This window comes from Perca fluviatilis, chromosome 14, assembly GCF_010015445.1.
Source record: "Perca fluviatilis chromosome 14, GENO_Pfluv_1.0, whole genome shotgun sequence".
Taxonomy (NCBI): domain Eukaryota; kingdom Metazoa; phylum Chordata; class Actinopteri; order Perciformes; family Percidae; genus Perca; species Perca fluviatilis.
The window spans coordinates 3155835-3183242 of record NC_053125.1 but is presented as its reverse complement, the minus strand read 5'-3'; the positions used below and the strand labels follow the sequence as shown (position 1 = coordinate 3183242).

General features: G+C 41.5%; 2 protein-coding genes across 2 annotated transcripts in view; one reads left to right on the top strand and one right to left on the bottom strand.

Annotated features, from left to right (window-relative positions):
• The window catches only part of focad (focadhesin), an 86108-nt gene extending 69733 nt beyond the window's left edge, over window positions 1–16375 (top strand). The window contains exons 37-45 of the mRNA XM_039823056.1: window positions 57–185; window positions 269–384; window positions 8323–8583; window positions 9987–10076; window positions 10676–10853; window positions 11204–11301; window positions 14522–14773; window positions 14887–14962; window positions 16031–16375. Of these exons, the coding sequence (XP_039678990.1) occupies window positions 57–185; window positions 269–384; window positions 8323–8583; window positions 9987–10076; window positions 10676–10853; window positions 11204–11301; window positions 14522–14773; window positions 14887–14962; window positions 16031–16104 (1274 nt within the window). The 3' untranslated portion in view covers window positions 16105–16375. The remainder of the gene's footprint in view (window positions 1–56; window positions 186–268; window positions 385–8322; window positions 8584–9986; window positions 10077–10675; window positions 10854–11203; window positions 11302–14521; window positions 14774–14886; window positions 14963–16030) is intronic.
• Window positions 15487–26449, bottom strand: hacd4 (3-hydroxyacyl-CoA dehydratase 4). The gene is made up of 7 exons (XM_039823057.1): window positions 26169–26449; window positions 22878–22984; window positions 22557–22684; window positions 22344–22453; window positions 20627–20733; window positions 19009–19140; window positions 15487–16628 (listed from the first exon to the last, which is right to left on the bottom strand). Coding segments are annotated over exons 1-7 (669 nt in total). The 5' UTR covers window positions 26171–26449; the 3' UTR covers window positions 15487–16545.
• Window positions 26450–27408: the final 959 nt, after the last annotated feature.

Below are 27408 nucleotides of genomic sequence, written 5' to 3'. Positions count from 1 at the left end.
AGAATTTCACTTGCACGCTTACTTTTGGGAATGTCCTATCTTTCCTGTGGACCCAGGTCCAGAGTTTGCCCATCCAGCTGTGGTTAAGACTGCTCTGACTCCCCTGGCATCAGTTGGAGCCAGTTTCCAGTACCCGCCCATCAACTGGAGTGCCGTGCTGTCTCCTCTAATGAGGCTCAGCTTCGGTAAGAGCTCTCACTTTTGTCTCTTTGTACCTTAGGGCTAGCAGAATCAACGCACCAAGCTCAGCATGTTTTTTCTCTGACAGGAGAGGATGTGCAGCATCAGTGTGTGGTGCTGGCAGCGTGTCAGGCTCAGTCTTCTCAGAGTGCCGGCCTCTTTCTGGGCTCCTGGCTCTCACCCCCCCTTGTACACAGTCTCAGTGTAAGTTCCTCTTGAGAAGGGTTTGGTGTTGAACCTCAGTACTTTTTGAGTATTGAGCAAAATGTGTCCACAGCATGGGATTTCAGAAAGTGTCAAATACCGACCGTAAGCATCAGCCCAGCACAGACAGGATATTCAGGTGCAGGGTGCACAAAAAGTAACAGAAATGTCAGTGCAGAAAGATGTTATACAGTAGATGCCAAAGATGTGTTTGAGGTGATTTCACTAGCTATGTTTCCATCGACCCGTTTTTATCCGAATTAAGTGATATCGAATGAAAAATGCCTTATGGAAACAGTAAAATCCGACTGAATTTCATGAATATCGACTCAAATGAAATACGTTCGGTCTCATCGGATTTTCTCTTGATCGATATACGGCTTATGCGATAAACGCTGATGGAAACGTTATTTGCCGAATAAATAATGAATTGCGATTAAGTTTTAGGTCATTTTATGGTTGCAACCCGCAATAAAACGAAGAAGAAGTTTCAGTTCATTTCCGCCCAGTATTTCCGCTCTGTTTGCAAAACAAAAACGGATGTAAGTGGACAAACGAGGAGACGAGATACTTTTTTAATTTAATTTTCCAGAAAAATATAACAGCTATTTTAGATAGCAAAAATCTAAGAAACGCTTTCATTTATCAGGAGCTCGCGAATGACCAACAGTTATGACAGGGACATTAAACGCTTAACTTGAAAAAGCTTAACGTGGTTTAATGTATCTAAACAACGATGATCATCACCAGATTTATCATGGTTATATCTTGTCATGAACACTTAAGCCTGTCAAGAAAACGAAATCGAAATCCAACGATTATAGAAGTTATCTCATGTTAATATTTTCTTCATCAGTGGCCGTATTAATATTATTAATGCGCGAGTGAAGCTTTAACGTGGTTTAATGTACCTAAACAATGATCAATCATCACCAAATTTCTCTCTCATATTACCCATCATAACCACGGAAAACTGTCAAATAATCTAACCCAAAGTCCAATTATTATGGACGCGTTATCTGACATAAAGCGTTTCTGCTTCAGGGGGGCGGCGGGGCGGCTGGGGGTTGACTCTCCACAGTTCTCATTGGCTTTATAAGTCCTAATGTGAAAAAGCTTAACATGGTTTAATGTACCTAAACAACGATCAATCATCACCAAAAATCCTCTTCTATATTGCTCATCATAACCACTTAAAACGGTCAAATCTAACCCAATGTCCAAATATTATGGGACGTTATCTGACACATTAACGTGAGATAACTTATAATCGTTGGATTTCGATTTAGTTTTTGATAGAGCTTAAGTGTTCATGACAAGATATGACCATGATACATCTGGTGATGATTGATCGTTGTTTAGATATTAAACCATGTTAAAAGCTTTCAATGCCGTTAGAATGTCCCTTACGACAAGCCGTGGGACGTCCTGCGGAGTAAATGGAAGGCGCTCAAACAGCGATACACGGCTCAAAAAAGAGAGTTGTCTCGCAGCGGTGCCGGAGGGAAAATATAAGGCAAGTTCCACCTTTTTGATGAGCTGGATCATATCCTCAGCCAAAGGTCCATCGGAGCTTAGGCTATAGCTTGGCTTCTAATAACAACTACTTTTGTCTAGCAAAACTTTGTTCCCCAAATTTTGCTTGAATCTTGTGCGATTCAGTTCAAAAATGAATGGAAACACCATAAAATGTCTCAAATCAATTCGATATACCAATTTAATCGCAAAACAGCATGTGACGTCATTACGCACAGGTTTTTATTCGCTTTAAAGCTGTTGGATGGAAACACACTTTCACCAGCTTTATTCGCATGAGTTTTTTTACCGAACTTCAGATAATTCGATTGACAAGTGGATGGAAACTGATTTCAGCTGTAAAATGTACCTTTAGTACATATTTGATCACAATTCTTTTATCTTAGTTGCAAACTTGCCATATTGACTGACAGTTACTGGACCCTTGTGCTCTGTTTAGATCCATTTTTATTTGGGGGGAGGGAGGGGCGTGACACAGACACTGGTGACGCTGTACACTGCTTGTTTTCAATTGCTGTAATTTGAAATGTTTCTGTTCAACTGAGGTACAGTAACGTTACTTTGCCAAAGTGAGCAAACTTTATGGTGGGAAATTAGTCTCATTGGTGGCAAATGCTTCATGATCTACATATAACAAGATTTGTATATGTAAATAATTTATGGTGTTCAAAAATGCATTGTTAATCCACAAGCTCGATGATGTTTTAAGCCCCTCGACTTCAAGGCAACGCTGCTGTTACTTGTAATAAACACAATGTTTATTCAGTTCAAACTTTTATTAAGTACACAGCTAGCTAGGACTCACGTGTCCGCCATCTTCAACACACTGCCCCCCTCACAAAGCATACCTGCATGCATATATATATATATATATAAAACATATACAACAATGGCCACAGTTATTACAACTTAAAAAATTAAACTGGTGTTACATATGCAAATAAAATGTTCAGTGCTTTTAAATGTCCTTTTTTTACATTTTGCCACCTGTACTCAGCATTATTTCTTTCACCTTGTTGTACCAATACAGTGAGGCATCTACAGTGGGGAGAACAAGTATTTGATACACTGCCGATTTTGCAGGTTTTCCTACTTACAAAGCATGTAGAGGTCTGTAATTTTTTATCATAGGTACACTTCAACTGTGAGAGACGGAATCTAAAACAAAAATCCAGAAAATCACATTGTATGATTTTTAAATAATTAATTAGCATTTTATTGCATGACATACGTATTTGATCACCTACCAACCAGTAAGAATTCCGGCTCTAACAGACCTGTACGTTTTTCTTTAAGAAGCCCTCCTGTTCTCCACTCATTATCTGTATTAAATGCACCTGTTTGAACTTGTTACCTGTCTGCACACTCATTCAAATACAATTGTACACCTGCACAAGGCTGCGATGGGCTACAGGACAATAGGCAAGCAGCTTGGTGAGAAGGCAACAACTGTTGGCGCAATTATAGTATTTGATACACTGCAGATTTTACAGGTTTTCCCACTTACAAAGCATGTAGAAGTCTGTAATTTTTATCATAGGTACTCTTCAACTGTGAGTGACGAAATCTAAAACAAAAATCCAGAAAATCACATTGTATGATTTTAAGTAATTAATTTGCATTTTATTGCATGACATAAGTATTTGATACATCAGAAAAGCAGATCTTAATATTTGGTACAGAAACCTTTGTTTGCAATTACAGAGATCATACGTTTCCTGTAGTTCTTGACCAGGTTTGCACACACTGCAGCAGGGATTTTGGCCCACTCATCCATACAGACCTTCTCCAGATCCTTCAGGTTTCGGGGCTGTCGCTGGGCAATATGGACTTTCAGCATCCTCCAAATATTTTATAAATGGTTTTCTTTGAGACTGTGGTCCCAGCTCTCTTCAGGTCATTGACCAGGTCCTGCCGTGTAGTTCTGGGCTGACCCCTCACCTTCCTCATGATCATTGATGCCCCAAGGTGAGATCTTGCATGGCGCCCCAGACCGAGGGAGATTGACCATCACCTTGACCTTTTTCCATTTTCTAATAATTGCGCCAACAGTTGTTGCCTTCTCACCAAGCTGCTTGCCTATTGTCCTGTAGCCCATCCCAGCCTTGTGCAGGTCTACAATTTTATCCCTGATGTCCTTACACAGCTCTCTGGTCTTGGCCATTGTGGAGAGGTTGGAGTCTCTTTGATCTCAATCAAAGAGACTCCAACCTGTGTGTGTGGACAGGTGTCTTTTATACAGGTAACAAGTTCAAACAGGTGCAGTTAATACATGAGTGGAGTGGAGAACAGGAGGGCTTCTTAAAGAAAAACTAACAGGTCTGTGAGAGCCGGAATTCTTACTGGTTGGTAGGTGATCAAATACTTATGTCATGCAATAAAATGCAAATTAATTATTTAAAAAAATTACAGACCTCTACATGCTTTGTAAGTAGGAAAACCTGCAAAATCGGCAGTGTATCAAATACTTGTTCTCCCCACTGTATCTGACCTTTCTGCTACATTGTTTAAGCTGCCTCTGTTACTTGCTGTCTATTTGCTGTCTTGCACAGTTGGCTTATCCTGAGATTCCTGTGTGTTTACTTTACAGAGCCTGGATTGGTGCACTCTAACTAGAATCCCTAACAGCTCCATCCTGACCACTAACTATCCCTGGTCCCTTCCACTCAGTACAGTCTGCTCTTTTGTAATAAACCTTGTCTTGTGTCACATACATGTCATCTGTGGGCCTGAGCTGCTTTCTTATTGCCCTTCTTATCCGCTCAGAAGACTCTGCTTCTGTGAATGCTTTCCTAGAAGCCTGGAACCCTCTAGAGCAGGTAGTTTATCAACTAATACAGATTGAAGGTTAGGATTCTGTCCAAACACTAATTGATATGGACTGTAGCCCTGAATATTCAACATACTGTTTTTAGCCATGAGGGCCTAGTCAAGAGCAGTATGCCAGTCACATCCATTCTCTCGTTTGACCTTCTGGATGATCTCAGTCAGTGTTTGGTTATGTCTCTCAAGTAGTCCGTTGCTCCAAGGACTGTATCCTGCGGGTGGTTTTTGTCTCAATGTTAAAGTTTTCAGCCATGTCTCTGATCTCTTCGTTGTTGAATTCTCCACCATTGTCACTGTACAGCCTCTGTGGGGCGCCATGGACACTAATCCAAGTGTGGATGAAAGAGTTGACAATTTCAGATGACTTCTTTGTTTTCACGTTTCCAGCGCTGAAACGTATGAAGTGGTCAATGATGTGAAGATACCATAAACCTGGTTCCAACTCATGCAGATCCATGGCCATTGTCTCGTTATATTCCGAAGCTAAGGGCAACCCCACAGCAGGCTTTGGCTTTGGCTTTCTCTACTTCTGGCATACATCACAGTCATATACTATTCGTTTTAAGACAGTAAAGCATTCTTTGTCCTTATTTCCTGAACCGTGAATGAGCCTCTGTAGTCTGTCTTCCGACACATGACCAAACTTATGGAACTTCAGAAGAACTTTACGTTTCTCATCTGGAGACATATTTTCTGTTACTGTTAGGACTTTGTCTTCAGTTGGACCTTTTTTAGTTTCTCTGTATCTGTTGTTCACAGTAATGTCCAGAACTAGTGAATTCAAGAGGTATGGATTGTTTGAACATCACTGCACTGTCCTTTTCCATGTCCAAAATGGTCACTGCCTTGTCAACCTTGACAACGTCCATTTCAATTTGGCATTTCGTCAGTTCCAATTTAGCTGGTAGTTTCACATTTGTTGTGGAATACACCAAATTGCCATCTCCAAACCAAAATGGTCCACAACTGGGAGTTTCTGTTTGCATCAATCTGTTCACTTGATCTTGGGTGAGGTCATCAATATAGCTTTCCAGCCATTTCTCCCCACACACAGTACAGGTACAGGCAGTGTCAATCATCGCAGATCCCAATGATTCAGTCATAAATATCTCAGCGTCTGACATGGAGGCCTTTGTAAACAATGTAATGTTACATTCTCTACATTCCCATCTTCAGTTATTTTTACTTGTTCAGTTGTCTTGTGAGGACAGTCTTTAGCCCACTGAAACGTGCATTGGCAAATAGCACATCTGGATCTCTAACAAACTTATCCAGTGGATAAGTCCCAATTTGGCATTTTGTCAGTCCTATTTTAGCTGGTAGTTTCACATTTGTTGTGGAATACACCAAATTGCCATCTCCAAACCAAAATGGTCCGCAACTGGGAGTTTCTGTTTGCATCAATCTGTTCACTTGATCTTGGGTAGTGATGACGAACTGGCCGAAGAGCCGGTTATTAACCCGATTCGTGTCACTGAGCCGGGAGAATCGAGTGCCATATGTCAATGAACCGACTCACTCCTGTTTTTTACCTCATTAGCGCCTCCACTGGAGTGGTGGTAGAATCAATCAGGAAATGGGCTACCTCGAGCAGCACGATTCATTGGACCGAAAGAGTTGTTAAGAGAGTTGTAGAGACCGTGCACCCGGCTACGCCGGAGTCTGCACTGCCGAGTCGAGGACCGAATGTAACCGTTAACAACCGCTCGAGTATATAAGCAAACGGTTTGTCTAACGGTTCTCGGCAAGTTTGAGTTATTAACCAAGCCTTGTTTCTGATGCATCTTAGGTGATTGTGTTCGGAAATTCACACATTATTGATTGGGAAGTGCATCACATACAAATACACGTTATCTTAGTTATGTTAAGTTAAATGTTAGAGAAGTGAATGTTACAGGCTGTCACGAGCAGACCGGGCGGGCACCCGGCTACTGCCGAGACCGGGAGTAGCCGGATGCCGCAGCCGCAGGCACGTGAACCGTTGACCGAATCTATAGACTCGGTTCGCCAACCAACAACCGTCCGGTTGAACCGACTCGCGTAAAAGAGCCGGTTGTCACATCACTAATCTTGGGTGAGGTCATCCATATAGCTTTCCAGCCATTTCTCCCCACACACAGTACAGGTACAGGCAGTGTCAATAATCGCAGATCCCAATGATTCAGTCATAAATATCTCAGCGTCTGACATGGAGGCCTTTGTAAACAATGTAATGTTACATTCGCATCTTCAGTTATTTTTACTTGTTCAGTTGTCTTGTGAGGACAGTCTTTAGCCCACTGAAACGTGCATGGGCAAATAGCACATCTGGATCTGTACCAAACTTATCCAGTGGATAAGTCCCCAGTAATGGCTGCTTCAGTTGTCCACTTTGCAATGTTGCGTTCCGTTTTCCTCTTCCTTGTGGTCTTTGTTCTGTGAAAAACGCCACGTCATTTGTATTCCGTTTAATGAGCCTGTCGTTTTCCCTCCGAAAATCCTTTTTAGAGCCAACTTCATGGAGGAGAACTTCAACTCTGTGTAGGCCGTCAGCGCTAGCGGTCTGCTTTTCTTGTCGAGACAGGCCGTATCTAACAACTTAAAAGCCAGCACAATATCAGGAAGTGTCATATTATACTTTTTCATCCGGTTGTATCGCTGTTCGAAGTCAGTTATGTAGTCCGCCATAGAAACGGCACTATCTTTCGTTATGCCATCAAAATAAGAATAGGCTTCATATGCGCGGTCCGTTTCCTCCTTTAGGGACACGCCGTCCAGCTTTGCAAACAATGTTTCCATTCCATCTTCACTGTCCAAATCTTCCGCGGGTATTTTCATCGCTCTTTCACAGGCTCTCCCCTCAAGCCCAAAAGCAACAGCAAGGGCTTGTTTCTTTTCATCGAGGTCAGTAACCCTTGTCCAGATATTGACTTCATTTTTCCAACACTCGTATGGCCTGGCTTTATCAAACTTCGGCGGAACTTTATAACTAGTTGCCGTCTTTTAACCATCCTCTGCTACCAATGTTACTTGTAATCAGTTCAAACTTTGATTAAGTACACAGCTAGCTAAGACTCACGTGTCTGCCATCTTCAACACACTAACTGCCCCCCTCACCACACATGCGCTAACCTGCACACACCGGGAAATACCTTCTGCCCTAGTGAACAGTGTAGAGGGAAAATAACATGTTAACACTGCGACCATCGACTTCAAGGCACCTAACCTTAACCCTAACCCTACCATTGCCTAATCCTAGTGCCTGGAAGACGACGTTGGGGGCTTAAAACACCAAACACCAATCCACAAGCAATGCCAACCAGTTTGAGCAAATGTCAAACAATTTATAAATATAAATAGATCCCAACTTGAATAGATATTGGTGTTTTACATATATATATTATAACTTCAACTTCATAAATCTTACAACAGTTGCTTTTGAAAATCTTCCTTCGCGTATAGTTCCATGTTGTCTAAACACAAGCAGTGTACCTAGTGCTACAGATATTAGTTAGCACCAAAGGAATTGAGGTTTAATACCTAGCCCTGCTTGTAAAACAGTCCGGTGACTTTGGAGAGTTTGTGTTTGTGCTCCAGTTCCAGACTCGGGCTCAGCTGTATGAGAGCCTGGGCCTGTGGATGAAGCATGTTGCTGAGGACAAGCTGCAGGTCCACATGGAGAGTCTGGGCCTGCAGCACTTTCAGGAGGAGTTCCGCCCCCAGCGTCGGTCCCTGTGCCGCTCCCTGCTGCAGGGCCTGGCTCAGGCCATGGCTCTCCCAAACCCCTCCAACAGCTGCTGGACCATCCTCTGCTCCAGCTCGGAGAAGATCTTCTCTCTGATGCCCAACCACATCCAGGTACAACGCTGAAATGACACACACATCCAGAACCTGCTTACAGACATCACACTTCAATTCATTTCCATTATTCAACTGACATTTGAGCTAGTGTTACTCTATATCCATCAGCTGACACTTCAACTGTTTATAGTGGGCTCACTTCAACTCCCTCTAGCACTTCAACTTTCAAAGATGGCAGTTGAACTAATATTTTAACTCCTCCCATCTTTTGTCTCTTTGTGATAACTGCCTGCTCCAGGCTCTACATAGTAAATGACACATCATCTTTGCCCTTCAAATACTTACTTTTCTAATTTCTACAGTTTGTTTGCTTCAACTGACATTTCAGCTGCTGTCGCTGTTTACATACCAACTGACACTTTAACTACTCACACTGATCACACTTAGAGCTGGGCAATATATAGATATTATATCGATATCGTGATATGAGACTAGATATCGTCTTAGATTTTGGATATCGTAATATGGCATAAGTTTTGTCTTTTCCTGGTTTTAAAGGCTGCATTACAGTAACGTTATGTCATTTTCTGAACTTACCAACTGTTCTATTATTTGCCTTTACCCACTTAGTCCTTATATCCACATTACTGATGATTATTTATCAAAAATCTCATTGTGTAAATATTTTGTGAAAGCACCAGTAGTCAACACTACAATATCGTTGCTGTATCGATATCGAGGTATTTGGTCAAAAATATCGTGATGTTTGATTTTCTCCATATCGCCCAGCCCTAATCACACTTCACCTGCCTCTGGTTCTTCCCCTTCAACTGACATTCCAACTACTTTTATCTCATACATTACAACTGACACTTTATATCTTTTAGCTTCTACAGTTAATTTTCTTCTTTTCGATAGACAGTTTGTGTACTTCAACTGACATTTCAGCTGCTGTCACTGTTTACAAACCAACTAACACTTCAGCTACTTACAGAACTCACACTTCAACTATCTGGCACTTCAGCTTCTCCTGCTTTCATCTCCTACGCCTCAACTGACAGTTCAACTGCTACCGGCCTCTAAACACTAACTGACACTGATTCATTGTTACTCTTCATTTCAGAGTTCAGACATTTTCTTGCCAACAAGACATTAACTGACTAATTACAGCTGCTTTCACTCTTCATTTGACAATTTAACAATGTTGAGCATTTACATACCAACTTGAGACTTAAACAACTGCTTTTAGCTCCTACACTTCCACAAACACTTCAAATCCTTTCAGTGCTTCCACTTCAAACTGCAACTCCAATACATCTCACATGCAAACAGTTAACATTTTAAACATTTCAACATGTGTTTTAAAAAATAGTACTGTGCCAGCTGTTTTTAATTGTACTGGACGATTCACCAACATATCCTCCTGTTTCTTCTGCTGATGATAAATTAATTTCTTTTAGGATAATGAAGTGGATTTGTATGTGGGAATCGCCAAGTGTCTGTCTGAGATGTCGGATGCAGAGATTGAGCGAATCACACGAGTCACAGAGGTACAGTATGATGTGACAAAGAGCCAATAAGTACTTAGTGTTTTAGAAAAAAACGCAAAGCATTTATGTCATATGCTACTGAGTGTATTTTGGCCCTTCTTTCTGGAGCAGTTTCTGTGGTTTGTTCCATGCTAGAGTTGCCACCTGCAGTGCTTTCTGACCGATTTCTGAGATTGATAGATTCTGTTGTAAACATAATCCTTACCAAAACACTTTGCTTTGATCTGTTTTGGAAAATATTGTAATGATTATTCTTTCAGAGAAGATGGATATCAGTCTCATGTCTATGTTAAGTACAAAGCCAGAGTCAGTACGTGGTTAGCCTAGCTTAGAATAACGACTGGAAGCAGGGGGAAACGGCTGGTGTGGCTATGTCCAAAGTTCAAAGATACAGCTCACAAAGCTCACTGCTGCTAACACATTCTGCCTGCCACACTGTCTTTATTTATACCACTATTGGAGAGTGGCAAAGTTGAACAATAATATTAACTATACATATAGTGGTTTTTAAAACTCCAGATGAATAAATACGGCTGAGCAATGTGTATATTTGTAAATGAAAGTGTAGCAGAATATACTCTGTACTTAATGCTGTTCAGGCTCACATGGAGAAGACCTGCTTCGTCCTGGCTTACCTGACCTCCCAAGGCAGAGTTCCCCTGCTGGGCCTCAATGACGTCATCGCCGGGGTGCTCCATGGTTGGCCGAGCCGCAGAGTCGGCTGGCTCCTTCTGCAGACTTTTTACCAGTGTCGCCTGGCCACCAATCCCAATACAGGTCAGGCCAGAAACAAGTCCACGTTTGGAGCTGAAGAGTTTCTCTTGCTGCATTCACGTCATGTAGGAAAAGTGGCGACTCAAAGCTAAAAATCTTTAAAGTTGCAAATAAATACTATGCGAAACAATACTATGGTAAGTTTAAACAATGGCTTTTTGTGATGCATCATCTAAAGTCAAGAATTTAAAATTTCACTTGTGATGGTTATACTGTTAAATTCATCAGCAAAACACATAGTATGCCATAGTATTTTTCTCTGCATGCAATACATGTGTGTTATAGTTCCACAGTATGTTAATGTCCACCTCTGAGTGAGTCATCATGTTGACATGGTTTGTTCTGTGTTATAGGCGTTTTGAAACGAATGGAGTGGCTCCTGGAGCTGATGGGACACATCCGAAATGTTGCGTATGGTGCAACCCCAGTCACGTGTGGAGACACCAAACTGGTATGTTTTTGAACCAGGCTGCACACTGCCCAGCTGTCAGTGGGCTGTTGAGCATGTAGGGGAGAGGGTTGGAATACAGCTCCACTCCATTGACGTAACAGTTTTGACATGTTGGAAATATTCAAAAGTAACTTAACGTCAAATGGTCTGGTGAAAATTCAAATAGTGTCATCTTTTGTTAAAGGACAATTCATGTTTATTTTTGTAACTTTTATCACGTATGATAAATACTGGTAAGCGGGAACACTAGCAGTCAGACAATCAGGCAGATTGTAAATGTTATTATCACATGAACCATGACCAACTCTATGAAAATAAGTAATAATCAACCTGAATTAAAGATGTGTCCATCTTTAGTGTTTGTGCAGGATTTATTTCAAATTCTGCTGAAGATCCCAGAGTTTCCAAAGATGCCAAATACTGTATGTCAGGCTGAATTTGGAAGAATGGGGCATATTGAATATTAACATTCTCCATATTCAGCATAGTGCAATATTGGTGGCTTCAATCAAACGGTATTGTTTTTAACGGAGGTAGACATGGAAACTTATTGAACTGCTCTTCATTATATACAGATGTTATAATACATGTATATACTATATATATATATATATATATATATATATATATATATATATATATATATATATATATATATATATATATATATGTGTGTGTGTTTATCTATGTATGTATGTATGTGTATATATATGTATGTATGTATATATATATGTGTATATATATATATGTGTGTGTATGTATGTATGTATGTATGTGTGTGTGTGTGTGTGTGTGTGTGTGTGTGTGTGTGTGTGTGTGTGTGTGTGTGTGTGTGTGTGTGTGTGTGTGTGTGTGTGTGTGTGTGTGTGTGTGTGTGTGTGTGTGTGTGTGTGTGTGTGTGTGTGTATATATATGTATATATGTGTGTGTGTGTGTTTTGGACATTCCAGCTCCCCAGTATCACATGGAAGACACAATAGAGATAAGCAGATTCGAGGACACTTCTTATTCCATATAAATTTCCTGAAGAGTGCTGTGAGTTTCTTAAACATACCTGTAGGTGGAGCGAGGGGGATATTTTAAAATAAATACATGAATTTAGGCAATATATTCATTTTTTTATATATTTACTCTCCATAGCATAGATTATATGTAAGGTACTCAGTTAATTATTACTTCATAGTTTGTTGGTGCTATAGTTTCTAAATTAGGTGTTATTTTAATGCCCAAATATGTAAAATAAGATAAGATCTTGAAAGTAAACAAGCATTGGTCTGTATATTATTTTTAATCTATTGATTTGTGTACAACAACACGTTTATCTCGTTTTATTCGTGGTGGCCATCACGAAATGGAAACCATCTATACGGAGGTTGGGTTTAGGAAAAGATTAACAGGGAAAGCAAACGTCCCACCCCGGGACAAAATCCGCGGTCTCTGGGGGGCACGCGACAACAACAACAGGACGGCGGAGGTTGGGTTTAGGAAAAAAAACAACGGGGACAGTACGCATCACACGCCGGGAGACAGCCGCGGGGGACGCATGACAATAATGGGATGGCGGAGGTTGGGTTTAGGAAAAAAACAACGGGAAAGGACGCCTCACACGCCGGAAGACGGCCGCGGGGGACTCGCAACAATAACGGCACAGTTGTGATTAGGAAAACAAGAACAGGGAAACAAAACGGCACACGCAGGATGTGCTCCCCGGCCTCCGGGGTGATAGTCCTGTATTGTTTGACCCATCCACCACCCCAACCAACCTCTTTCCGCGGATTTTTGGCATTTCATACTACTCGCTACCGTAATGTGCTTCCCATTGAAATACATTAGTTTACATTTTCGTGCTGGCCACCACGGAAAAAACGAGAAAAACGTCCCTTTGAACACGAATCAATAGATTAAATAACGTGACCATTTCACGAACTGCCGTGAGACTGGGTTGGAAAAGCACACGTGTATTCAAAACCATTAATGATGACTGCATTCCACTTAGGAGAGGCCCTGGTATTGTGTATGCTGACTCACTGAAATAGCTTACTATTTACAGTGCTTTTCTTACTATGACAAGTCAAAATGTCTACTGTGAAAAACGTCCATAGCTAGCATGAACAGAAGTGGTGATAGAGGTGAACCTTGGGGACAACCTCTTGTAATATTGAAGGTAGGGTTGAACGATATTAACAAAATTTGATATTGCATTATCGATTATGAATATAGTGATATCGATATTAATATGAAATTACAAAAGTTACAGGAAAACGCATCAAAATAGATTCATAACAAATAAAACAAGTTTTCTTACCACACAAGATTTATTTCAACTGACTGTATAAAAAAATAACGACCATAAGTACAGAACAGGACATTTTTTACTGGTTGTACAGTATAAAATATACAAATAAAGAGAACAGGACTTCTCTGATTCGTTCTGTTTTGTTGTCTCTATCTATTTCTTCACTTACACTGTCACTCTGTTGAAATATGCACACACGTGGTACGCTCCATAGGGTTTGTCACGTAGTGTACCCGTGCGCGGACGTGCACTAACATGTGCCAGTAGCACAGTACCTGGCCAATGAAATGAAGATCATTATAGTTTTTCAAGCGGGCTCTAAATCGAAAACAACTAAGCCACACAGCCAACGGACAGGATGCAGCGCTCTACAAAATAAACTAATTATTGCATACTCATCGCTTTCGATATAATATTGCGTAACGTGATATCGCGATAACGATATTGAGTCGATATATCATGCACCCCTAATTGAAGGGCTCAGAAACCACTTCATTGTCAGAACCTCAGCTATAGGGTTGATATGTAATACTTTGATCCAATTAAGGAAAGTATTTCCAAAACCAAATGTAGCTATAACGTCAAAGATAAAGTCCCTCAACCCTATCGAAGGCCTTCTCCGCGTTGAGCAAGAGGAGAGCCGTGTCTTTTTCTCTTTTTGGTCAGTACAGACAGTGACTGATTGATACATTGATTATCATAATGTTTTAGGCTCCCAAAATGTGTTTTTGTTTTGATTCTGAAACACCATTTTAGTAACTCTTTGGAGACTTTTTGCTCGGTGTTTCTGCTACAAATGTCTGAGTGCGCAGTAGGTCCTGGGAAATGTCCTGGAAGATTCTTCAAACCTGGTCAACCTCTACTCATAGTATTTTATATCCTGACTTGTTAAGCTCAACATAGATTTCCTTTCTTTTTCTGCAGGCCACAGACTTCCTGTTTCAGGTTTTTGCTGCTGCTGTAGTTTCCTGGGGTGACCACTTCATGCCCCGCCTCCTTGGCATTAGGGCCAAGTGGTTCCCATGGCAACCTGACTCCAAGCCCCAGACTCTGCAACACAGTCTGTATGGTGAGGAGTCATTCACTGACCATGCCCTGCCTCAGTGCATGCTGGGAATGTCCCACAGCCTGGCTCAGCTGCTGGACAAAGAGCCCTGGAGCAGCCAGACACACAAGGTGGGTGGGTCTCATTCAAATACACTGAAGCTATGGCTCAACAAGATGATGACACTCTCTGTGTGTGTCTGTCTGTCTGTCTGTCTGTCTCTCTCTCTCTCTTTCTCTCTCAGTTCATAGACTGGCTCTTCAGCATCACAGAGGGTCCTGAACAGAATCTGTCGGCTGCAACAGTCAGCACAGCCAGAGGTAAAACACGCCAACACAGTATTAAAATGTGAAGCGCTGCTGAAATGTTGAGCCACAGAAACAGTAATGTTGACGATATGAGACCCTGTGGGCCCCCCTCGGACAAAATTAACTGTTGATTAAATGACCAAGAAGGGGGAATATCTGGATATAATCAAAATACTTCAACACGTTCTCTTTGGTGGATTATGTGCAGAATTACAGGAGATGCTTGGACAGATTCAGACATTTTTCAGTACATTTGGATCAGTAATTAGAGCCACGTTGCTATTATCCTTCCTTATGCAGACACCAGCTCAGAGCGGGACTGTGTGCAGCCAGAAAGCAGTTTTAATCTGCTTTAATCTTTCTTTTAACTTTGTAGACTCCATCCTTGTGGTTCGCACTAGCTAAATCCTGGGACCCACAGTTTATTTATTGACCGCCCGCTCCCATGTAACAAAGGTAAAACTGCAGAGAACATGCTTGAGTCTAAGGAGCCCTGAAGCCCCGTCCCCGCTAATGCACAGAGCAATGTTCGCTTGTTTAGTCACAGTATTCACAGTTTATTGATATTGAACCTGTCCGAATTGCACCAAATCGATTTACTGTTACTTAGCAATTCCGGTGAATGGAGATATTGTCCGTTCAGAACATGCTGACTGCTTTGTTGCTGTTATTGCTGCTTGCGGTGTTGTTGAGCAAACTTTGAGGGCCAGCTATAGCAAAACTGAATGGAACATCACAAATCAATAGATAGATCTGTCTTGACCCCTGGAATCCAGAGAAAAATTGTTTTTGAGACTTATGGTTCAAAAGTTACAGGCCACAACGTAACGTTCGTTAGCGCCACCATCTGGCCAGATTGCACCAAATTCGACACAAAGCAAGTCATTGCGACCCCAGCAGTACACACACACACACACACACACACACCACACACCACACATCACAAACACACACACACAGCTTGCTTTATAGTTAGATAGATTAACAAGAGCAAACAACATTCTTGGCAGAAATGAAACCTCCTTGTTTGATTATAAAGTGGATTTGTTCCGAATGGTTTATGTGATGGTGTTGTTTCAGCGGCCCTGTTGGCCCTCAAGTCCTCCGCTGAGTTCAAGAAGAAAGCTGTGTGGACCCGAGCATACGGATGGTAACCCAGAGGAGCCATGACAGACAACATAAACAGGTTCTTCACAAAAAGACAACTGGAGCTTAAACACCCTGAGACTGCGTCTGCCTGCTGGATGCAGAGATATCTCTGAATGTATGAGACTCACTGCAGCAACATGGACAAACTGTACGTTTAGGATGTTAAACAGAAACGGCAGCGCCTGCTCTACTTCAATCACATATGAAGACGTCATGAGGAATGTGCTCTGTCAAAACAACATATGACTATTAAAAGTTCATCAAATACAGGAAATATTTAAGGATGTGGAATTTGATTTTTTGGCTCTTGAGTTCAACATCTATTAAATATAGATTTTAATGGTCACACATCTTTATGATATCAAACTCACTGAATTTAAAAAGTAACAGTCCCTGTTGTCTTTTAAAAGAAGACTTAAACCATCCAAACATTCAGTCTGAAGGTGTCATTTCTTTTTCATCTTCTTGTTCCATTTCTCCAAGTGGTGCTGTCTCTCCTTCAGCAGTTGCCAGACTGTTACAGAGGCCCCTAAAAAGACATCACTACTGTTAGAAAGTCAGAAAGAAGCAAAACAGTGTGCTATGTGTTGGTTGTCTATAGTCATTTTGTATTCATGGCACAAACGCACAAAACAGCTGCAACCATGGCCATTACAGAATACTCCTGAATGTCCTATATATATAGTTAACTGTCTGTAGAGGCTTTTGTTGGAGTTGCTACATGTTGAGGCATGACGAGTCACTGATCAACAACAACAGGTCTTACTACAGCTGGTGACACCAGATGAAAGGTCCAGGAAACAGGAAAGTCAGTAGGGTTCATCCTCCACCATGAATGTCTACCAAATGTCATAGTAATCCATCCAGTAGTTAGATATTTCACTCTGGACCACATTGGTGGAATGACGGCGTAGCCATCCCTAGATGCCACATCCCCAGCATGGCTAAACACAACACGTTGTGGTTTTAGGTGTTAGGAGTTACATGCTGGAACTATTTCTTGATGAACAACAGTTTATCAATCCGCCCAGTAGTTCTTAGCAGCTCCGGCTTTAGCTCTGTTTGCCAGATTCTGTTTGAGCACAGGGTTCATTCTCTGTACAGGCAGAATGTCACATGATGGTGCCAAACCTGGCAACCTGACTACAACGAGCAAGACTCTAAAGCTTGATTTATGGTTCTGCGTTAAATCAACGCTGTGTGTTTGTATGTAGGTACGTGGAGATACCGATCCTACGCCGTAGCCTGACGTGCACCTCTCAAAAAATTTAGCTACACGTCGCAGCGACGCACGTTGCTCGGCCGTGGCTTGGTAGCGTTGCATTTCCCCCTACTCATTTCCTGGTTCTCCTTCTCTATAAAACAAAATGAAATCAAGGAGAGGGTTAACTTTTCCTGCTACAGATTTCCCACCATTGTCAGAAAGAACAGGAGAGACACTTTTTTTCTCTCACTATGACTCTAGAGTCCCTACTCACTCTGACGATACCATCACCATCACTCTCTCACGCAACCACACACACACACCTGCCGGCCCTGCTATTCTCTTAAAGAGATCAACGCACAATTATAAACTTCAGGCTACTAACATAGCTATGGAGAAAGCTCTGCGTGAAGCCTCCACAGGACCATATATCCGCCTTAAGCTGCACCAAGTTGTTTACCAAGAGATAGTTCTCCCCCTAAAACCTCACGTAATCTGTAATTTTTACATCAGGAAAAGTACTGTGATATGATATGATAAAAGTTTTGGAAAAGAGAATGGGTGGGTTAATATTTTCCTTTGTTTAGAATCAAGTAGAGCTCCTCTTTCATTTTTAAAACAATACATATATGATAGCACTGCGTTAGAAAAAACAGCCTCATCATTTACCTCAACGGGGCCGCAGACGTTTTTTTTTTGCACAGGGTCACTATGCAAAAATCATTCATGGTAGATTACCTTTTTTCCTACAGTTTATCTGGCAATCATTGTGACAAAACATCTAGAATTATAAAATCTTTCTGCATAGTATTATAAACCGCAGTAGAGTGTTTTGGTGTTGGGTTAGCCTTAAAATTCTTGGGTCTGTTACTCAAAACCTCCAGTGTTGTTTTCAGTGCCAACCTACTCAAACTGAACAGCAATAAAACAGAGCTCTTGGTTGTGAACCCCAATGTGCTGCTCCAGAAGGTTGGAGATCTCATCCTGGATGTGTGCCATCTGCCCATCCTCTGAGGCCAACCTTGGTGTAATCCTGGAATCCACCCTCTCTTTCCATACTCCCATCAAATCCATCACCAAATCAGACTTTTTTCATCTTAAAAACATCTCCAGACTCTGGCCATCACTCTCTGACTCCATGGCAGAAACCCTCATTCATGCTTTCATTACCTCCCATTTGGACTACTGCAATGGAGTCCTGTCTGGGGTCCGCAGCAAAACCCTAGACAGGCTCCAGTATGTCCAAAACTCTGCCGCCAGGGTCCTCACCCACACTAAGACCTGGCAGCACATCACCCCAACCCTCATCCACCTTCACCATCATGTGACATAAATAAAATAAATATAAAATCCTCCTTCTCACCTACAAATCCCTCCATGCCCTGGCCCCACAGTACCTCTCCGACCTCCTCCATACACCCCACCCCGAAACCTGCAGTCCTCAGACGCTGGCCTGCTCTCCATTCCCCACACCAGACTCTGTACCTTCGGAGACAGAGCCTTTAGTGTTGCAGCCCCATCCCTCTGGAACGCCCTCCCTGCAGATATCCAAAATGCTACATCCCTGGACATATTTAAAAAGAATCCTTTAGTTTACCTTTAGTATAGCCACTGTAATTCTGTAAAGTGTCCTTGGGTTTCATGAAAGGCGATATATAAATAAAAGTTATTATTATTATTATTAACGCTGGCTAACTCATCTTACCCAGAGCCAGAACAGGCAGATAGAGCATCAGGATGACAGGGAGGCCAACGTGCGCTGGCACTGTTGAATTCAAAGGGGATGAGTTTGGTGCTGTTGGCTCAACATAAGGCAGGGCCTGGTATATGGTGACACCTGAGGAGGAAACGGAACACATACACAGAAGATGCTCAACTTTTCCTGTACAGTTTTAAAGACAGTATGTTACCTTTAGCTAGATATTTCTACCATTGCGTGTGTGTGTGTGTGTGTGTGTGTGTGTGTGTGTGTGTGTGTGTGTGTGTGTGTGTGTGTGTGTGTGTGTGTGTGTGTGTGTGTGTGTGTGTGTGTGTGTGTGTGTGTGTGTGTGTGTGTGTGTGTGTGTGTTTCCTCCAGAAAATGACGGAGGAGGTGGTCAGCGTTCTCTGGAATTATGCTTTGAGCAAGATCTGTGTGTGTGTGTGTGTGTGTGTGTGTGTGTGTGTGTGTGTGTGTGTGTGTGTGTGTGTGTGTGTGTGTGTGTGTGTGTGTGTGTGTGTGTGTGTGTGTGTGTGTGTGTGTGTGTGTATGTAATGTACTTTTCTCACACACTTCCTGACATTATATCATCAGCTCGGCTTTGCCAACTCATTTCCTGTATGCTGGCACTACTTCCCTCATACAGCAGTTTGAGTGTGTGACACATATAAGCAGCTCATGTTGTTCAGCGTTTGTCAGGCCAGCAACAGTATAACTGCCCGTTAATCATCCGTAATGTAGCAAGATGCCATTTGGTATGTTTCTGTAAAACTACCAGTCTCACAACTTGATATTAAAGGTCCCATGGCATGAAGATTTCACTTTATGAGGTTTTTTAACATTAATATGAGTTCCCCCAGACTGCCTATGGTCCCCCAGTGGCTAGAAATGGTGATAGGTGTAAACCGAGCCCTGGGTATCCTGCTCTGCCTTTGAGAAAATGAAAGCTCAGATGGGCAGATCTGGAATCTTGCTCCTTATGAGGTCATAAGGAGCAAGTTTACCTCCGCTTTCTCTGCTTTGCCCGCCCAGAGAATTTGGCCCACCCATGAGAGAGAGAGAGACATCATGGCTTTCAAACGAGGAAAGTGGCAGTTGGTCATGGCCACACCCCTACTCTCCACCTTGCCCCCCCCCCTCTCCTCCTCAATAGCTACAGACACAGAAATTGCACATACTAAGGAAAGCTCATTGTGGGACTGGCTCTAGTGGCTGTAATTCAGCACCAAGGCTGAATTTAGGGAAAGAGACTTCAGATACAGTATTAGGGGACCACTAAGGTCTATATAAAAGAGACTTCAGATACAGTATTAGGGGACCACTAAGGTCTATATAAAAGAGACTTCAGATACAGTATTAGGGGAACACTAAGGTCTATATAAAAGAGACTTCAGATACAGTATTAGGGGACCACTAAGGTCTATATAAAAGAGACTTCAGATACAGTATTAGGGGACCACTAAGGTCTATATAAAAGAGACTTCAGATACAGTATTAGGGGACCACTAAGGTCTATATAAAAGAGACTTCAGATACAGTATTAGGGGACCAATAAGGTCTATATAAAAGCATCCAAAGAGCACCATGTCATGAGACCTTTAGAACTGATAAATGATTTAGTCACCTTCAGTGGCCACTGACAGGATGTATAAGGGGATCCAGAGAGTGTAGCGAGTCCACAGCATGGCGGTGGAGGGTGTATCCATAACACACAGCAGCTCATGTGGGTACCTGTCACCAAACAGTACACAGCAGAATGTTAACTGAAGCCATTATGGCACTGACAGGTGACTGGATCAGAAGCAGATTAGACTATCCAGGTGTACTTCAACTGGTAAATTAGTCTAAAGCTGTTCCAAGAGGCATGGATGGACTACCAACGTAGCTAAATGGGTGACAAAAACCTCAAACACGCACATTTGTTAGGGAATTTACACTGCAGTATCTACATAGGAGGAGGTGGTCAACATCTAGTTTTAAAGTTTTTTTTTAATCGCTTTGGCACAATGGACGAATGACTATTAAACTTTGTCAAACTATATGACTATTTATATGAACATTAGGTCAGTTGTTCACATGACTATAATCATTTATCATTGCTTTGGCACAAAATGCACCAAGTAAGCCTTGCAGATCAAAATAGATTGCATTAATCTGCTATTGAATCATATTACTCTCAAATGCAGTTATACACATGTTCATTGTGTAAATCCCTACATGCAAACTAGAGCAAACAACAATCACAATAACCTGTCATATATACAGTATATTAGATAGATAATAGGTATGTTTTTAGGTTTTGTTGTAAAAGTTGTCAGATGGATAGACTTAGGGTATATGGGGAACAAGACAACTTCCCCACAATTTAGAGCAACCAAGCGCAAACAGGTGACAGGTGAGGGGGGGCTGCGTCATGCCAAAGGTTTTTCCTTTGTTGCATTGCAAGGGAGGATATCAGGTGTGATGTCGATAAAATGTTGTGGCCAGACAGAGAGGAGATTGGATGACCCTTGAGGATGATACATTTGCAGCATTTTTTTTTTTTCTTGTACAACAGTTCCTGATATGGATGGTTGGTGTGTACATACAATGAGAAAGTCTAGTGTGTGCCATGGCTGACATCAATACTATTCAGCTGCCTAAATATACAATGTTAGCAACTGGACGATATTACAGAGTGGGTAACTCACACTTTCATTTAACAAGATGTCTTTGCATTTTGACTGTTTTGGTCTAAGCCATGCTTAAATAAATCTATTAATGAATAAATCATTGTCTGTTTTGATGACAATGATTTCTTCATTGATAGATGTATTTACATTTGAAACAGGAGTTAATTCTTTTGATTGAGCAATTAACCTTTTGCAGGTCACATATAGTGATGTGCTGAATGTACCACGTGGTGTGAGGATTGTACTTAGAGTTTTTTAAATTGTAAGTTTGTTTCAGTAAATGTGCCAAACCGATTGAGGAAAAACTGTAAGATCTTCCTTACTGTTTACAACAGCAACTGCATATAGATGATTTTGGTGGCACAATAAAATACCAATATAATGAGTTTATCCTGTGGGCGGCATGAATATTCACAGAAAACATCACTGAGAACTACCTCCAGGTAATTATCCAGATATCTTGCTTTGGACCAAACTATTTGACAGACACCCCAACTGACTTCCATCATTATCCTAGGGCACCATTGGTAGTGGGACAAAAACATTAAAAGAATATGTGTGAAGTAAAACATCTGATAGAATGCTGCTGGTGCCCTTGCATTTGAGTAAGCCCTGAAATTTACCACAGAAACACAAAAAGGATGGACAAAGAGAAGAGACAAGCTGTACCGTAGGAGGTCCAGAATGTTCCACAAGAAGAACTGTGCACACACCACTGGTTTACTCTGGATCTCCTCCAGCATGATGACCATGGTCAGCAGGAGGTTCTTCTCCATAACCTGAAAAACAGATAGCATGCACAATCCATCAACAATCCTTCAAATGGATAAGAACTCAGCATTCTATAGCATGCACATGATTATTAATGAGAGTGATACACACTTGGACGAAGCGAGGCAAGAGTCTGGCTTTCTCAATCCCATCTGCGATATGGAAAAGCTCCAGGATGGAGAGCAGCTGGCACAGACTCATCACAAAGCCAACAGAGTAGAATGTGTCTGCTAAGGCATCTGCAAAGTCAAAAATCAAATTTAACATACAAACATATGCCATTTGGTGGAGGCTTAGCTTATTCCTGCTCTCCTGAGTTAAAACCAATTATTATTTAAAGAGCTGCTCTTTCAGAATGACCTCAGAAAGCTTAAAATGTAGATCCATATTGCACATTATTGCATCTTCTCTTTTTTTTTTAATAAACCTTACCTTGACCAAATGTGAGAAACCTGGCCATGGTATTAGCCAGTATCCATGTGTGTCCACAGAACTGGAACAGGTTATACGAGAAAATGTAGGCGAGCCTGAAGCTGAGCCTGTAAGAGAAGAAATTGGCATTTGATATTGGCCATTCACACTGTAGACATCTTACCTTACACAGGTGTCACCAGTTATTATCACTGGCTTCCTGGCACAGCTAACTGGCACACTTACAGTGAATGGAGCAGAGCCAGCGTTCATGTTATTAGTGACATCTCTGCTGTTCTGCTAGGACACGTCTAAATGTTTACTGTAGAACTGCACTTTGATAGTAATATTCTCATCAATCATCTACTTTGAGTAAATCGAATTACATGGAAACAGATGGAAAGTACATTTGCTCAAGTACTGTAATTAAAGTGATGGTTCGGAGTAATATCTGAGTTTTCTGTTGCACGACTAAAACAACTTTTGAAAGTACACGTTCCACCGAAACATGTTCCTTAGCGACTGTTCGGTATTTAGGGAATGGACCACCAGAGGGAAATAGGGGAGGGTCATGTCTTTTTATTTTTTGTTGAGGGGAGGGTCACCCAACTTTTGTATTCATAAAACAGCAAAATTTCAAAGTGGCTTGTTTGGTGCATATTTTTCCATGTAGCTCTTAGTCTCGACCCTCCTTCGCTACCAGATGGGTCTGACCCATGAGTTTGCTGTGGGGCAGGGGGAGCACCGCTCCCCTGGTGGCTGAAACGGGTGATTGCATTGTTTAAAAAATTAGTGGAATAATTACGTCTGGCATGACCAGATATTTTATAAATATCTTAGGTAAATAACACAAAACAACTAAATGGTGGTAGGTAATACATCTGATTTCATATACTGCTTTAATAAAAAAAATATTTCCTGGTTGACGATGGGAGCAGCAGGACGTAAAAAACGAAATTGACTGTTGCTAGTCTGGACATCTTACTGTGCCAAGGTTGCAATAAAGGTTTCCTAAATGCCACATTTGATGTCAGCTTACTAATTGATTGCGGGTTTTGTGTAGATTTGGACTTACGTTTATTCCACTTTGTTTAAACAGCGAAGTGGTGGAAGCCTAGTGACGAGTCCATAGCAACCAGTTTGTGTATTGAATGTTACCCAGTGTCCTGTGCTGAATGGTCTTAATGTTTTATTGTTTTATTTCATGTGAATACTAGTTTACTAGGGGAGTAACTTAATATTTGAAGAAATGCAGTGATGCAGGAAGTGTGCATTTAGTTTCCATGCTTATTGTGTTTCCACAACAATTTAATGCATCTTTGTGAATAGGAGGGGTTTCGTTAGCTGCTAGTGTCCATTCAATCCTATGGGTAGCTAAAGATCGTGGCTAGCTAGCTACACTTTCAGTATAACTATAATATATTTACAGTTTGAATTTCTTCACGCCACTTATAGAACAGCTATCCTAAGGTCTTACAAAGCTAACGCTTGTGTCCGATTTCAATTTAATGCATTTTTGTGAATGTGTGGGTTTCGTTAGCTGCTAGTGTCCATTCAATCCTATGGGTAAAGATCACGGCCCTGGAGCTCCGTCAGGGCCTTGGCATTTGGTAGTCCAGTAACCCACAAACGGTGACTTTGCGTGGGTATGGAGCGCCGCGGGCTTCCAGTTGTGACGGAGATGCATCACAGCGAGCCAAAATGTGGTGGAAGTTTTCCTTGTTAGCAGCAGGGTTTTTGTGATATTAATAAATGCAAGATGAAACGAATAAAAGACTGTTTGAGAATTAAACCAAAGTCTGGTCTTTGAGTATTTATTATATTTTGCAAAGTATAGAGAAATACAGTTTCACAGGAAGCACTCCTGAAAATGTCTGAAAAGGCCGGGCAGCGGGGCAGCACCGGCCGCTGTCACGTTAGCCTGCTGAGCTCCTGCTGAGCTCCTGCTGAGCTCCTGCTGAGCTCCTGCTGAACTGTGACGCACAGTCGGACAAAATTTGCAATTAGCCATCAATTTTTGTAAAAAGGCCCATATTTGACCTCTACATAGTTGATTTCTCTCATAAAAAACTCTCAGAAGTGAATTTAGTAATTAAATAGCTGAACTCTGGAGATCTGCATGACCTAGCTAGATTCAGAAGACTAAGCTGACCTCAGGTCAGTGGTGTAACCTATGCAAATGTTGGGGCGTGACAAAGACTAGGAGTTGAGGAGTTGTCAACTTTTAGCTTATTTGAGATTCGCCCGTTTTCAGCAGCAGTTTCAAATTGTGAGATTTGCAGAGGAAAGGGGTGTCAATGGGATTTTGAGGTTCTATGTATGTCCTATTTATCCTCCAAACTGTTGTTTTTTAACTATGACAAGGTAAAATCGGTTTTGCATTCTATCACCCCTTTAAACCAATCCCAACCGTCCTGGGCAGAGCTAAGTCGTGACGGAGCCTTGCTAAACAGATAGCATCCGTTGAGCCAGACTTATCTACAGTATACTATATATACTATATATAATTCATACTAATATGCCTTCATAGCACAGGACATCAGCACAAATAAATGTGATGCACAAAACTATATTTAAAGATATAATATGTCATATTTCTGCATGTCTAAAAAAACGACTATACCTATGTTATATGTTGTGTTGAGTTGTGTACTCCCATTATCCAAAATGTAAATCATACAATGTCACAAAAAGAATTATACTCAGTAACCGTAATACAAAATTGTAATAAAAAAAGTCTGCCACACAAGCAAATTTTTTCATTGATTACATGCCACTTTGCAACACAGTAATACAGCAGAGACCGGATTTATTATATCGAGCTAGATGACTACAATGTGCTACGCTGACAAGTGGCTGATGCTGATGCTTGGTGGCTAAACTGTACCATAACGTTATAATGTTACAACATTCAACACGCTCATAAATTTATTTGTAGTATGATTGTTTTGACCAGTGTTAACAGCACAACTTGACCATCCATCTTCACAACGTCATCAAAGTCTGTGTTTACATCCATTGTTTCGATTGAGAGACAGCTCGTGACAGAAAATTACATATTATACGTTTTAAGTAAACAGTCCTGTCTGTCAGGTCTGTCAGGTAGTTTTAAAGCTCATCTCATCTGTCAGCTACATTATAACTCTAAGCCTACTATACAGTATTTAGCTGTAAATGCTTGGAAAGATGACAGTGAATGGAGCTTTGTATATGATTTGCCTGAGATTTCTTAACACGCACTGTAAATAAAGAACATTCTTTCCCCAGCGAAAACACAGACACTGCTGTCAAACTCTCACTTTACTCACTTACATTCTCTTTCTGAAGTCTCCTTCTGTTGCCGGTACTGTAAGAGGGGCTGCTCATAATCCCTGTCTGAGTTGGAAGATAATCATTTTTTGTTGAAGTTTGTAGCTCCTTGGCAGAGGTTTCCTCCCAGTAAACAGAGACCGCCTCTTACTTCATTCTCCTTCACAACTGGGAGCAGAACATTGCTGCAATATCTGTGTTTTGTAGTGCTTCCTCTGGCTGATTTTTACAGTTATTACTTTACAGCGAGTGGGAAGTGCACATTCCACTTGTGAGTATGACGTCGGATAGTCCCAGCCCCTAAAAAACCCACACTGGGCTTACTGTGTGGCGCAAGAGAGACAACAGAGAAGGATAACAATGAGCCACACTCACAGTTCATTTCTAGAATGTTAGGACTATCAGCAGGATCCACTCACACCACCATCAAACATATACACACACTATGGGTATGATGAAAGAGAGGCACAGTGTAAATTCTTGACACACTACGTTGTATTTGTGTTACTGACACAGAAATATTATAATAGATATTACATGTTCATCTGTATAGGTCCTAGTAATATTTGTGTGTTACGTACTGAAGTATCACGTGACATGGTGAAGATGTTTGAGACAAATCATTGAGGGTTAGGGTTACTACTTTTCAATGTAATCATGATCATTTCAAGCTCTTGTTCTCGATTACTCATCTAAAGTCACCGCCTTGCTAAAATTGTATTTTGACTCTCTAAACCAGTCACTGTCTCCACTCCTAGACGCCTCTTCCTTCTGCAATCTTAGCTGTCTGAGTTTGGCTGTGAACCAGGGCTTGTCATTTTTGTACTTGTGGTATGTGATGGTACACAGCTGTCCTCACAGAATCTGATGTATGACACCCCAGCCTCTGTGTACTCTGTGTTAGCAGTTCTGAAAACATCCCAGTCTGTACAGTCCAGTCCTGGTTGGCGAGCATGCGCTGTGCTTCCTGTAAGTTGGCCTGCGGAGGAATGTAAACACCAGCCGAAGTGAACTCACAGGGGGAGTAGAAGGGTTTGCAGTTAATGAAGAATGTTTCCAGATCAGGAGAACAGTGCTGTGGAATCACTGTTACATCATTACACCAGCCACTGCTTCTGCATAAAATCTATGCCGTCAAGGTAACTTTAGTTATACCCTTAGGTAGATTTAGTTTACAGTGAGTGTTGACACACACACACACACACACACCCCCACCCCAACTCACCTGCGGAGACAAACAAGC

Coding starts and splice junctions, on each gene's coding strand:
- hacd4 (XM_039823057.1), bottom strand. Junction 22,685..22,877: donor GTTTCTCACATTTGGTCAAG/GTAAGGTTTATT, acceptor TTGACTTTGCAG/ATGCCTTAGCAGACACATTC. Junction 22,454..22,556: donor TCTTGCCTCGCTTCGTCCAA/GTGTGTATCACT, acceptor TCTGTTTTTCAG/GTTATGGAGAAGAACCTCCT.